Source organism: Callorhinchus milii, unplaced genomic scaffold (genome assembly GCF_018977255.1).
Source record: "Callorhinchus milii isolate IMCB2004 unplaced genomic scaffold, IMCB_Cmil_1.0 Scaffold2, whole genome shotgun sequence".
NCBI classification, from domain to species: domain Eukaryota; kingdom Metazoa; phylum Chordata; class Chondrichthyes; order Chimaeriformes; family Callorhinchidae; genus Callorhinchus; species Callorhinchus milii.
Window position 1 is genome coordinate 3,264,670 of NW_024704743.1, and position 14,781 is coordinate 3,279,450.

The following is a 14,781-nucleotide window of genomic DNA, read 5'->3' on the forward strand; positions in this document are numbered from 1 at the left end:
GGTGGTTGGGATCAGGAGGGGTGGAGGGTGGGGAGCGGTAGGAGGGTAACTGAAGGCACAGTCGAAGAGAAGGATCTTGAGGCACACACACCCCACCCCCCTCAAACACCTCCCTGTACTCCTCCACCATACACTCCCCCACACCCTCAAACAAGCCTCCCACAATATAGTCTCCCTTCCCCCTTTCTCTCCCCCTAAAAACACCCACACTCCCCCCCTCGGTCTTGCCTCCACCTCCCCTGTTGTGTGGGTTGTGTGTTTCAGTGGCGTGCCTGCTTGACAGTATGAAATGTGGTTGAGGCTGTAGATGTTCTTCATACATATTTGTGTGCATCAATCACTAATATTTTTTTTCATTAACAGATGCTGGAGCCTTTGGGAAGTCCCACAACATTCCAGATGATGCTGGTAGGCCTTATTTGACGCTTTAGTCTTTCCTACATGAGAGAGAAGGGCGGGGAGAGTGTGGCACAGAGAAAGAGGGGAGAGCAGCACAGAGACAGGAAAAGGGACAAAATTAAGCAATTTACGCCTTAAAATTGATTTGAATGAAATGTTTGGTGTTATGGAGACCAATTCAGCGGCTAGACCATGCCCATGATGTCCCGAAGGAAGCGAGGAGATGAGTACCCAATCAATGTGAATTTTGATGTAGTGGGCAATGTAGGCCAGGATAACCTGGAGGACAACACCGAAAATCATAGAATCTTACATGACTGGAGGATGCCATTCGAAAGAGCTATCCAACTAGCACCGTTCTTACCCCATAGCCCTGCAATATTTTCCTTTTTAAGTACCTATCATAATTCCCTTTTGAAAGCGATTATTGAATCTGCTTCCACCATCCTTTCAGCCAGTACATTCCAGACCTTAACAAATCTGGGTTTAAAAAAAAATTATCTCTGTCTCCCCTCTGGTTCTTTTCCCAATTATCTTAAATCTGTGTCCTATGGCTACCAACCCACACGCCGAGGAAACAGTTTCTCCTTATCTACTCTATCAAAACTCTTCATAATTTTGAACATCTCTATTAAATCTCCCTTTAACCTTCTCTGCTCTGAGGAAAATAATCCCAGCCTCTCTAGTATCTCCACACAATTGAAGCCCCTCATCTCTGGTAGCGTTCGTGTGAATCTCTGCACCTCCTCCAATGCCCTGATGTTCTTCCTAAAGTATGTTACCTAGAATTGGACACAATACTCCAGCTGAGATCTAACCAGCGATTTGTAAAGGTTTAATATAACTTTGCTTTTGTACTCTATGCCTCTATTTATCAAACCATAGATCCCATATGCTTTCTTAACAGCTTTGTCAACTTGTCCTGTCTGCCACCTTCATTGATTTGTGTATGTGAATCCCCCAGGTCTCTCTGTTCCTGCATCATTTACCTTATATTGCCTCTCTCCATTCCTCCTCCCAAAATGTGTTTCATTGATTCAAGTGGACTTAAAGGACCACCGTGACTTTGATATTTGAAAGAAAAATGTCTTTTCTATATTTTTTTCCTAACTTCATGTCAATGGGTTGTTTTTTAATTGGATGTTGTTGGCAGTGTAGATGGGAGCTTGGCTATGTAACTTTCACTTTTGCTTCTAATATTTGGGGAGTGGAAATTAAACGAAAAATAAAAATGTGAATGATGAAAGGAGGAGGTTGGAAGAATGTGGTGTTTAAAAACATCAGAGCTGTGCCACTAAACCCCACAACTGAAGAAACCCTGCTACGTAGTTGCATTTCATGTTTCCGGCCACGAGGTGGACCAGAGAGTCAGCAGCGGTCACCACTGCTTCCAGCCAGTTTATCCGTCCCTTGACCTGATTCCGACATTTCGTTGCCAAAGCATGTCACCTTCAAGCCAGAGCAGCTCCCAAGGAGACCACACGTACTTCCTCCCCAAGAAGGATTAGCTCCAATGGAGGAGCAAACACCAGCACAGAAGCGATGGTCTTCTGTTCTGCAAAAAGACTACTTGACTTCATCTCTGCCACCTGCACTCCTACCTCACGCTAGAAAAAATCATTCTAAACGCCTCCAAAAACTCTTATCCACGCCTTGTCATCTCCCGACTGGATTTTTCTAATGTGTTCCTTACTGGTTTCTCTAGCTCCATTATTCATAAACTTAATTATCTAATAATCTGCAGCGAACTCCACATGTCCATCACCCCAGTCCTCCACAGGGTCCTCTGGCTTCCTGTCACTCAGTGGATTGATTTCAAGGTCCTACCCTTCCAACCCTAGCGTCTCCCTATAATTTCATTCTACCACCTGCTCTGCTCAACCCTTCTCAGCTCTGCTAACTCAGGCTTGTCCTGTGTCCTCCGCCCTACCTGCATCGTCATCAGTGACCTGAGTGTTCCAATTCTGTGTCCCTTTCGAAACTCCTACCCTTAACCCCTCTGACTTGCCTTTCTTCTCTATCTGTCTTTTAAATACTGCCTTAAAACCTACCTCTTGAATAATGTCTATTAGTCACTTTTCCCCTCTTCCCTCAGTAAAGCACCCGGAAGCATTATGTGAAAGGCACTGTAGAAATGCAAGTTATTCTGTATTACCAGAGGGAAATTATATCTCGTGGAGATATGGTGTACCACTCCCAATTATTTTAATCAATTACAGTGGAACCCTTTTATAAGGCTCGTTCACCTACAAGATGTGTGCCCTTTAGACCTACAACTGGCTGCAAAATGCAAGATGTTCGCTTGAGCACATGCACTGTCCTGCTAAAAAAAAAANGACCGACTCCAGGTTGTTGCCAGAGTGAATTCCTGCACGCTGCATATGTGCAATGCACACAGGTAGTAACGAGCTAATAACCTGGAAGTCGGTCATTTTTTGGATGGTGCATAGCTGACCAGAGAGTATGCACAGGGGTTACCTGGCTACCTTGCTCTTTATAGCAGCAAGATTGACAGTCAACACTGCCTACCAACCAGCTGGTGCCTTATAATGAGCCTGCATTATATGCTGTTACTCAGAGCAACCTGTAATCCTTTCACTGAATTTGGATGCTCTGCTGGGTCTGATCTGGCACATGGGGTTTGTTCATCCATCGTATGTATGTGTCTAAGGCTGTTGGTACTCTTTGAATGGTTGCAGATCATGGGCTGAGTCTTAATTGCTCAAGTGAAGATTTCAATTGAATGTGAATAATATGATCACTGTTTGTGTGCGCGAAGTAAGGATGGTTTTTGATACATGCAGGGTCATGTATTGCTGCGCTTGAGTACAGTTATAGTTGCCACAACAGTGGTGTAGGAGCCATAGCCCAGCCTGGCTGCGGGGTGACTTCCTACCTAGAGAAGCACAATTTACAAATGGTGCTGACTTCTACTATTTAACCCGAACTTGATGCAGGTGAGGCTGTGGAGTTTTGAATGAGCTGCACCTTGTGGATAGTGGAATTGGGGAGAACGGCGAGGAGTGTGTTTAAGAAATCAAAGCGGGAGGTGACAAAGGCATCAGTGAGGGTTTCAATGGCATTTGTTGTAAGATAGGGGGCGGGAAACGAAGTGGTGGAAAGTAATGCTGGTCAGGGACTGGATATCGGGTAGAAGGACAGCGACAGAGTGAGCACCAGCGCAGTCACGATAGAGAGAGAGCGGGGAATGGGATTAGAGGAGAGAGCTCCAGTTAGAGAATGAGCACCTTCTGTGTAATAATTGCTCTGACGTTCAGCGAAAGAGAGAGATAATCTGCTTTAGTCATGAAGAAATACATGGCCAGTAACTGAATCTGTTCTTCGCCTCTTCAGGGTGGTGATGTCATGAAGCTGGAGAATGGACAGTCGAAGCTCGGTCTGCCTCCCCTCAACCTCGAGCAACAGGAGGCACTGCAGAAGGTGAGGCATCGGGAAAGCTTTACCTGGGTCAGAAGTGCTGCTATTATATACTGAACCTTTATAATACTCCTTTGATACAAGCTCATTAGTTACCGCGGTGCTCCCTTTATCGAAAAAAGGTTCACGTATGTGACATTGAGGCAATAGGTATCTTATCTGAACCACTTGCTGCAATGTTACTGTTGATCATTTGCAACATTGAATTTTCTAATAACCGAGAGGTGACTTAACAGGTAGAAGACAATAAAGGAGGACAAGGCATCAGGCCAAGATGTTGTCCACTGAGACAGGGTAGTCCAACATTTTGGCTGCTGAGCCTGGATTCCCTATTTGAGAAAGGTTCGCAGGCTGCATAAGCTTTTTTTTGTGTGTTTCTTGTCCTGTAGCTCAGTGGTTAGAGCACTTGTCTCTTGATGAGGTGCCATATCAAATGCATGGATTATTATTACGTTAATGGAGATTGAGTGGGACCAGTGACTGGTTTGCTTGTTCCAAGCCCTGTGCTGTGACCATGCTTTTGTCCAGTGTGCTGGAGTACTGCAGAGCTGCTTGACTCAAGAACTGGAATAATGTCCGCTGGCCCACCTTAGTGGTGCCAGCCCAGCTCAAGACCAATGCTGGTGTAAGCCTTGCTACCCCTGAGTGTCCCGGGACGGTGTTGATGTTTGGGAGGTATTGCGTTTGAGCGTTCTCTGAGTGACTTTGTTCAAAGGAATTGCACATCACATGAACAACAAATAACAACAAATTACCTTGATATAGCGTCTTTCAAGTCAGGAGGACATCCCAAGGCGCTGAAGAATGCAGCAAGCTCACTGCTCTTGCTTGTTGAGTTGACATTTTCCGTAAAGCTTGGATCATTTCTCATTCTCCACCTTGTTTCTTTTTCAGGCAAAGAAGTATGCGATGGAGCAGAGCATCAAGAGTGTATTAGTGAAACAGACCATCGCTCACCAGCAACAGCAGCTGACTAATCTGCAGGTGAGTCTTTGCCTGGATGTGGAGTCCTCCTGTTTGTAATCTTAACTGACTGTGCCTTTTGTCCGATCTCACGGTGAAACCCTGGTCATTACGAGGATATGGAGTATTTCCAGATTGCTCATTACAAGGGTGGGGGGAAGAATCTCATAGATCTTTGCTATGGATTCAATATAACGTGTGGTGCTGAGATCCCGGGAGTTCATTTATTCTGAAATGGCTGAACGCACGGCCATGTGGAAGGCGAGTCTTAATTCAATGAACACAGCTCGCATCAAATCTTTCATTCACAGACATGGGACTGTTGCATGAGTTGAATCTCAGCCGCTCTCCCCACCATGTTCCGGATCAATGAAAACAGGCAGACCGGACTGGCTGGGTTAATGTTGTTTTCTGGTCTTCTCTAGGGCCCAACGTGTGTTGCAATGTTAATAATTATAATAATCTTCTCATTTGATATAGCGCCTTATCACGTCTTTGAGATGTCTCAAAGCCCTTCACAGAATACACTGTAAAGTGACTATATTTTGTGGTTGAATCACGGTAGCCAATTGCGCACAGCAGTATTCCGCAAACAGTCGTGGATTGAGTGACCAAATTATTATTATTTTTGAAGGGATTATTAGCCCCGGAAAAGCAATCCACTAGTCGACTAACAACCAGGTTCCTTTACTGCTAGGTAAACATGCGTGTCGAGTGAGGAAACGTGCCTAACGTTTTGCGCTCCCTGGGAATCGAACTCAGGTCCCCTTGCTTGCTAGGCTAATGCTCTAACCACAAAGTTACAGAACTCGACAAGTAATGCAGATTACTTGATTCGACTGTGACCCCCTTTAGGAGTTGGTGGCCACACACTGAGGCCACCAAAATAATTTGTTTGATAACCACTACCTGAGGGAGGACCAGAGTGTCTTCACTTTATATCCGCCATCTAGTGGATCCTATGTGCTGCTTTGGTGGAGAACAACATTAACCCGGCCGGTCCTGCTGCCTATTTTCACTGATCTGGAGCATGGTGGGGAGAGTGGCTGAGATTCAACTCATGCAATAGTCCCAACTCTGTGAATGAAAGGTTTGCTGTAAGCTATGTTCATGAATTAGGACTGGTTTTCCACATGGCTGCATTCAGCCACTCCATCCCAACCCTCTGCCTCAATCCCTCTGCCTTATCTCCTCTTTGCCCATCTTAAGATTGCACCTGAAGACGTTCCTCTTCGAATGTGCTTACGGTCAGTAACCTCCCCATTTCCCCTGGCTTATTGTCATACCATTGCTAAACTCCCTGAGATGCTACCCCTTGTGATGGGCACTGTATAAATGCAAGTTGTTAGGTGTCCGGCATAGTTCCTGCTATGCTTTGGAGGTCAGTATCTGCCTTAGTGCCCTCTCCACAGTCATGGGCAGAATTGTGTAAAAAAAATCGGAAGCTGCATTTCTGTATTCCAAATTAAAATTTAATTATAGAATTTTCTACAATTCTAAGGACTATCTCAAATATTAAGAGAAGGCAGCCTTTTTTTGGTCTGACACATACGGAAACCCATCAATAACGAACCAAGCTGAGATTTCCATGCATCCCACCTACACATGGAAATCCCAGAGATAGATAGTTGGAATGGAATGCTCGCTCCTGGAGGAACACAACCTGCTTACCTAATTCCAGAAAGTATTAGGCGCAGGTTGGCAAGAGCTAAGTCTTGGGGTCCCCAGAGTGTGCGTTGGGGTAACTGCTGGAGCCTAACCAGCTTAAACTGCGTAGCTTGCCCTTGATATTGCTGTCCGGTAAGCTTTCCCACTGCTTGACCAGTTAGGATCACCCTACCCGTTAGGGCTTTGGCTTGCAGGGTCAACGCGAGCTGAACGGAATGACTCCCTGCCTCCAGTGACTGGTCTTCCATGACAGGTCCTGCTGGTGGGGCTGAGTGTGCTGTCATCAGCAGTGCCCTGGAATACTGTGGATCCGCTTGGCTGAGGAACAGGACTACAGAGACCGCCACAGAGGGCTGGTTTAATTCTGACATTCCATTGCCAGGAATGTCACCCCCCACCCCAGGAGGATATAAAATGGTCTCATAGGCTGGGTGAGAATTGAGGCCTTGGATGTTTAGGGCTTTTCTTAATGGCGGGCCAAGGCATAGTTAGCATGTCAGCCAGCCCTGTTCCTGAGCTGTTGGGAAGGGCGCTGGTAGACAGCAAATGCTGGCAGCGTAAAGTGTGCTGTGTAGAGAGATGCAAATGATAAAGGAAAGTAGAATTAAATTCTTCCATCACTGATTTTATTATGTATGTTCCTGGCTGGTGTCTATTTTTTGGCATTTTTCCCTGAGTTACTGATATGACGGTCATTTTTTTTACACTTGTTCTATTGATGTTCCGTGTTTTGGCACTGATTGAAGAGGGCACTGAGACTGGTACTGACCCAGCCCATGGCACTGGAGGGGGCACTGAGACCGCAGCTCCTGATGCTGACTGAGTGACATCTTCTGCTTCCTTTGTAGGAATAGAAGCATTAACCGTTCTTGTATGTGATTTCATATAAACCCACTTGCCCTTTTTAACCAATACTTTTCAGAACCTGTTGTGATTATAATGTTGTAGTATGTAATAAGAGGAATCCCTCTCAAATACTTGACTATTTGTGGAGATCATATTTCACTCAATGAGACTCTGCTGTATTCGTGTCTATACATATTCATGGTCTCACTTCTCCATTCTGTATTTACGTTATAAAGATTTCACCATTGTGTGGCCTTCCTGAATATTTTCAGTGGAACAGCGGCTCAGTGGGTTTGGGGTAGTCTTGCAAGTATTATTGCAGGTGATGGGGGATTGAGTTGGGGCAGTCGTAGCACTAGCAGCTCCACCATTGCTGAGCTATGGGAAACCAAGGATAGCAAGCGTAGGCCCACTTTAATAGCCCCATTCAATCTTTGTGCCGTAGGAGAACAAGGTTTTCTTTCTTTCCTTACTTCCCTCCACAACCTATGCTGCTGTTCATTTTTCTGCCTTTTAACATCACAAGTGATCACCTCAGTAACTTCACAGCTTCTTATTAAATTTTAAGTGGAGTCTTCACAGGTGACTTTCACTTGTTTGACGCTGGTTAGCTTTGCCTCTGAGCATTGTCACCTCAATATATGTACAGTTCACCGGGTTTTTCTCTGACATGCACCACACTTTGCTTGACACCACTTTATCCACTTTATATGTGGAGTACTGTAGCTTAGTGGTTAGAGCACTCGCCTCGCAAGTGAGAGGACCTGGGTTTGATTCCTGGGCAGCGTGAAACATTGGGCAAGTTTCCTTACTCCACACGCCTCTATTCACCTAGCAGTAAGTAGGAACCCGGTTGTTAGTCGATTGGCGGATTGCTTTTCCAGGGGTAATAATCCCTTTCTAAAAAAAAATGAAAATTTGGTCATTCCATCCACGACTTTGTAGGACACTGCTGTGCGCAATTGGCTGCCGTGTTTCACCCACAAAATATGCAGTCAATTCACATTACAGTATATTCTGTGAAGCGCTTTGAGACGTCTTGAAGACGTGATAAGGTGCTATATCAAATGCAAGGATTATTATTATCCACTTGATGTGATTTGCAGCGTGTAATGTTACACTTCTGCCAGGGGTGTAGGCAGTTGCAATCACTGTAGTTTCCCTGATACTGTGGGGACATTGCAGTGTCTAGGAAGATTCTTCCATGCGATGCACTTGATCCTTTTATATGTTGATAAAACAAACTTCTCAGGAGATAAAAAGGATAGATGGTGGACTGGCCACTCAACAACAACAACTTGCATGTATAGAGCAAACTCCTAAAATAATGAAGTGAATTGACAAGTAGAGAGTGGCGACTATTCTGGTAGAGGGATGTAAAACAAGGGGTATCGTCTTCATTGAGCTCAGTAGTTTTAAGCAATCGAGAAACATTTTTGCAGGTAGAGAGAGGATGGTGAGAATGTAGAATGGGCTTTAGAAGCAGAATCTATTGGTATGTTTAAGAGAACACTTGGGAAGTGAACATTGTGGGGTATGGAGGAAAACCGGTGAAATGCGATTAAAAGATTTGGTAATTGTGTAAGAGAAAGGCTGTACGTGCTCAGTGAACTCCTTTTGCTGTGTTCTGAGCTAAGGAAAGTAAATGCAAGGCTGAAATGGTAGGACATGCTTTGAAAGAGGAAGTCAAGCTTAATGGTTAGCGCACTCGCCTCGCAGCCGTGTGGAGTTCTGTAGCGTAGTGATTAGAGCAGTCGCCTTGCAAGCGAGAGGATCTGGGTTTGATTCCTGGGCAGGGTGAAACCTTGGGCAAGTTTCCTTACTCCAGATCCCTGTTTACCTAGCAATAAGTAGAAACAGGGTTGTTTGTCGTTTGGTCGATTGCTTTTCAGGGGGTAATAATCCCTTCAACAGCCATAAAAATTTGGTCACTCAATCCACAACTGCTTGTGGGACGCTGCTGTGCGCAATTGGCTGCTGCGTTTTGCCCACAGAATTCAGTCAATTTACTTTACAGTATATTCTGTGAAGCGCTTTGAGACATCTTGAAGATGTGATAAGGTGCCATATCAAATGCAAGGATTATTATCATTATAAGTCTGTCACCCTATAAACAAAACATACAATTTGTGGAGTCCTGTAGCTCAGTGGTTAGAGCACTCGCCTTGCAAGCGAGACACCTGGGTTCAGTTCCCGGCAGGGCGAAACCTTGGGCAAATTTCCTTACTCCTTACGCCTAATAATAATCCCTCCAAAATAAAACAATAATAAATTGGTCATTTTCAATCCACGGCTGTTTGTGGGGACGCTGCTGTCTGCAATTGGCTGCCGCGTTTCGCCCACAAATATGCAGTCAATTCACTTTACAGTCTATTCTGTGAAGCGCTTTGAGATGTCGAAGACGTGAAAAGCGCTATATCAAATGCAAGAATTGTTATTATTACAATTATAAGCAGCATGGTGGTGCTGGAGACTGGATTCCTGGGTGAAGATCAGGTGTCTGAAGCGTTGATGGGCTAATATTTTTGAGAATCTTAGCACTTCAAACCAGAGAGCACATCCTGCATGGCAATCTGTTTAGGATTATTGAGAGACTGGGCAGACTCGGGTTAACTTGTTTCGAGCTGAGGAGGTTAAGGGCTGATTTGAGGTGATTTAAGGGAATTGATGTTGGAAGAGGGAGGATTCTTGAATCACTCACACTTTTACACGTTGATGGTTTGTTGAATGCACATTTCTTGTCCATTCGATACCGTCATTCAGCCCTCCTATATCCTATAATAACCAAGTACCGACCTCAACTTACTTTATGATATCTGGGATGTGATTGCTTATGGTGTTTGGTCTTCAGCTTAGTCCTGTAGCTCAGTGGTTAGAGCACTCGCCTCGCAAGCAAGAGGACCTGGGTTCGATTCCTGGGCAGGCGAAATGTTGGGCAAGTTTTCTTACTCCGCACACCTCTGTTCATCTAGCATTAAGTAGGAACCCGGTTGTTAGTTGATTAGTGGATCGCTTTTCTGGAAGTAATAATCCCTTCAAAATAAATAAATAAATAATGATTTGGTCACTCAATCCACGACCTGTGTACAATTGGCTGCCGTTTTCACCTGCAAAATATACAGTCGATTTCACTTCACAGCATATTCTGTGAAGCACTTTGAGACGTCTTGAAGATGTGATAAGGCGCTATACCAAATGCAAGAATTATTATTTGAGGTGACAACTTGTGTTGGACCTGTGTGTATGCTAGTGCAGATACTGTTGTTGGGAGGAGCTGGACCGAGCAGCAGTTTCACCGTGGAGGAGGAGTTTGCTTTTGTAATAATTGAATAAGATTAAAAATAGATAGAGAGGAGATACTGAAAAGATTGGCAGCGCTCAAAGTAGAAAAGTCACCTGGTCTGGATGTGATGCATCCTAGATTACTGAATGGTGGAAATTGCGGATGCTCTGGCCACAGTCTTTCAATCCTCTTTGGATATAGGAGTAGTGCCTGAGGACTGGAGGATTGCAAATGTTAAACCCCTGTTCAAAACAGGGGAGAGGAATAAATCTGGTAACAACAGGCCAGTCAGTCTAATGTCAGTGGTAGGGAAAATTCCAGTGACCATTATTCAGGACAAAATTAATTTTCACTTGGAAAAACACATTGGTTAATAAAGAACAGCCAACACAGATTTGTTAAAGGCAAATCATGTCTAACTTGATAGTTCTTTGATGAAGTAACGGAGAAGGTTAATGAAGGCAGTGCAGTTGATGTGTATATGAACTTTCAAAAGGAGTTTAAATGCCACATGATAGATTTGTTAGCAAAATTGAAGCCCATGGGATTAAGGGAACAGTAACAGCACGGATCTTAAATTGGTTGGGAGACAGAAAGCAGAGGGTGGTGATGAACAGTTGTTTTTCAGATTGGAGTGGTGCGTCCCCATGGTTGGTATTAGGACCACTGCTCTTTTTAATATACGATTCTATGATACCTGCAGTACTATAAGTGGTGTAAACGCCATCGTCACTGTTGTAGCCAGTTTCCTCACTACTGCTTGGACCCATTCATTGCCATTGGACCTGATGTAACTGGGAGGCTAGGCGTTCTGTCAGTGCTCTAACCAACTCAGCTTAATGATCAGAGTTCAGTTCAGAATCCTTTGTGCTTGTAACTTCAGTGACTAGGCAGCTATGAGTAACGTAGTGTTATTAAACTGTGTGAACACATTGTTAGCTTTGGGAAGAACCTTCTGGATTTGAACTTGAGGCTCTGGACATTTTCATTCATTTGCACTGTCTGTCTGCATTCTTTTCCCCTGATTTGTCACCTCAATCACGTCACTTCAGACCTTCTCAGTCGGTTAGGTTCCTTTTTTTTGAAAAAATGAACTAGAAACTGTACATGTACGCCTATCTACATCAGGGTTCCTGTTCGAATCTAAACATATGAGAGAAATATGAAATGCGGCTTTCAAGCTCTTTCTTGAGCAGTTAGAAGTTTGGGATGGCTTAATTTAAAGGGTGGGTGAACATGAGTGAGAGAGGGGAAGGCCACAAGGTCCCAGAATTATTTTTTCCCAGTATTAAAGCCCTTTTATTCTTATTTTCAATTTCTTACCTGGAAGCGCACGGCGGCTACGTTGTGCTTGTGTCGGGGCATGTGGACAGTGAGCTGTCATGTGGTGGAATCTGATCCTTTCTTTGTGTCATCCATTCACCATTGTTTTTCTTCTCTTTCTTCTTCTCTTCCCCCCCCCCCCCCCCCCACCCCCAACACACACACAACCCCCATGTAAACGTTCAGAATTGATTCCCAGCGCTCTCCTATCCTTGTGCCTCTTGGGCGTACAGCTCTTGCTGAAGCAACGGAGCAAGCGCTAAGTGCTGATCCGTCATTCACCAGGGCAGTCAGTGTGGCTGGTGGAAGCTGATGATTTGTAAAATTTATATGAGCAAATTAAGTTGCTCTGTCTGGGTTGAGGTCTAATTGTACATGATTGGAAGTGTAGACTGAAAGCGTTTGAGGTGAAAATATTAAGTGGGCGTCACACTATGCACCAAGGCTGTAAGATTTGTGTTGAGATGAGATATGAGTACAGCTCGCTAGGTTTTTGCTATGGGAAAGTGCACTCATTTACAAAGTCCTTTGTGAATTTTGATAATGGCTGTTTTTTTTATATTTTAGAAATCTGAGAAGGAAAAGGGGACTTCACTTTCTTAGGGCAGACTTGAGTGGCAGACCTAACTTTTTTTTTTAAAAAAAAAAAAATGCGACATGCATCCTTAACACTGTCTTGTCACCTCAGTAAGTTTAAATCAAAAAGGCTTTCTTTAGATTTTTTTCATAAGTGACTTCCTCTCATCAGACACTGGGTTCCTTTCGAAAATGGGCATGCTGGGAACTGTTCGATTGTCTCGACTCCAAAGATCAGGTAGGGGTGATTTTCCAAAGGCACTAACATTCGGGGGTTTGAAAATGTCTTGAGCTATGTGATTTTCATTTTAAAAAAAAAAAAAGTCAATGGAAAACTTTTAAAAACATTTCTTCACCTTAATGCGAGTCACCTTGACCCAGTGAGCTCCCCACCCCACCCCCACCCCACCCCCCTCCCAGCATCACACAGTGAATCAACAGATAATAATAATCTTTGCATTTGATATGGCGCCTTATCTCGTCTTTTAGATGTCTCAAAGCGCTTGAGAGATTATAACATTCCAAATTGAACTGACTGTATGTTTTGTGGGCGAAACACAGGTTAGGGAGGAGGTAGAACAGGGGGAAAATACAATCGAGATAAATTTCAGGTCAGAGATGTACTTGTCCTATTCCTGGTTTAAAATAATCTGCAAGATGGACACTGAGGCAAATTTCCTCTCTGTGTTTGAGGGACGTCCATGTGAGGGGGAAGTTTGTTTTAGCCGAAGAAGCAGGGAGAGACTGTTTTGTTTTGTTGTGCGGTCTGAAAGGAGGAGGGTGCTGAGCCAAAGCTGCACAGAGAGCGTTTCCATTTACAATGACATTTGCATACCTGTGTGTGCTTTTCTTCATCACATCTGACGGTTTTAATGATTTCCACAATATTCTCTATTTGCTGAAGGATGTAATGGGAGGGGTTTAATAGTCTTTTCTTTAATTTGTTCTCTCCCATCCTCTCCTCTCCTCCCCATGCCTTTCAAATTCACAAGAGTGCTCGGTTATCATCTTCCTTTGACTTGAGAGGGAAGCTTAGTGCAGGTTGCTGGCTATTTGGTGACCACCCCGGTACAAGTGGCAGCTTTTCTCTGCCTGAGGCAAGCGTATTTCTGTCCCCTGGAGGACACCTGCCTGACGTCTAGACTGAGGCTGCTTCAGACTGACCACATTTGGCTATCCTTCAGATGTGGTATAGCTGTATGACTTGCGCAGTCTCTGGCTGGATTAGGGCATGTGCTGTGCTAAGTGTGGGACTGGCCCTGGACTAACTGCGATGAAGGAATGACTGGCTCTGCCCACTGACCGCAGATAGTTTGTAGAATCTGGGACCAGAGTGAAGGTACCATTTCCACCCCATTGGAAAGTGCCCTGATCTGATCAAATAGATGCACTTTAGTTGAAGTGAAGGTCCCTTATTGTTCTGCCGTGTTGGGAGTGTTGCCCTGATTGTTTTAGTTGCAGAGTGTGAAAGATGAATTGCCGTATTAAATTTGGGTTTTTCTTCCCTATAATGTGACATCAATACCAAAAGCTATAAGAAATGTTAGAAAGTTGTGAACTACAATAATTTTCTTCTCTTAACCTCCAGTTATAATTGTGTTTGATCCCAGATTTGCATGGCTCAGTGTAGCAGCTGACGTGTCCAAACGCTTGCTGCACAATGTGGCCGGGAGCGCAAGCACATGGACGGCTGATAGCCCTGCCATGTTCCAGGCTGACGCTATCTCGGGCTGTTTTACACTGTCAGTTGGGTCTATTGGTTCACACTCGCTAACCCTGTGTTTGTCCTCCCTCCTCCTCAACCAGATGGCAGCACAGAGACAGCGAGCGCTGGCGATCATGTGCCGTGTTTATGTTGGATCCATTTACTATGAACTGGGTGAAGACACCATCCGACAGGCCTTCGCTCCTTTTGGACCCATCAAAAGCATCGATATGTCTTGGGACTCGGTCACCATGAAACACAAGGTTCCCTTTTACTCATTTCATATTGGATAATAACACTTAATAATAATAATCCTTGTATTTGGTATAGCGCCTTATCACGCTGTCAAAGTCTCAAAAGTGCTTCACAGGATATACTGTAAAGTGGATTGACTGTATTTTGTGGGGGAAAGACAGCTTGCACACATCAATGTCCCGCAAACAGCAACAGTAAATTACATTTGTATAGCGCCTTTCACGTCGGGACGACGTCCAAAGGCGCTGGACAGTCAGGGTTTGGAGCTTGGAGTGAGTCCAATTTTATTTTGGGGTTTGTTGGCCAGGACACTGGGAGAAACTCC

At 44.4% G+C, this 14,781-nt stretch overlaps 1 protein-coding gene across 2 annotated transcripts in view; it reads left to right on the top strand.

Moving 5' to 3' along the window:
• Positions 1-335: 335 nt before the first annotated feature.
• LOC103183629 (poly(U)-binding-splicing factor PUF60) overlaps positions 336-14,781 on the top strand; it is a 32,789-nt gene continuing 18,343 nt past the window's right edge. Inside the window, exons 1-5 of one of the 2 annotated variants that reach the window (XM_042332489.1) lie at positions 336-408; positions 3,754-3,840; positions 4,732-4,821; positions 12,669-12,734; positions 14,303-14,464. In XM_042332489.1, the coding sequence (XP_042188423.1) occupies positions 364-408; positions 3,754-3,840; positions 4,732-4,821; positions 12,669-12,734; positions 14,303-14,464 (450 nt within the window). In that variant the 5' untranslated portion in view covers positions 336-363. The remainder of the gene's footprint in view (positions 409-3,753; positions 3,841-4,731; positions 4,822-12,668; positions 12,735-14,302; positions 14,465-14,781) is intronic. The other variant, XM_042332490.1, reaches the window with a different exon arrangement.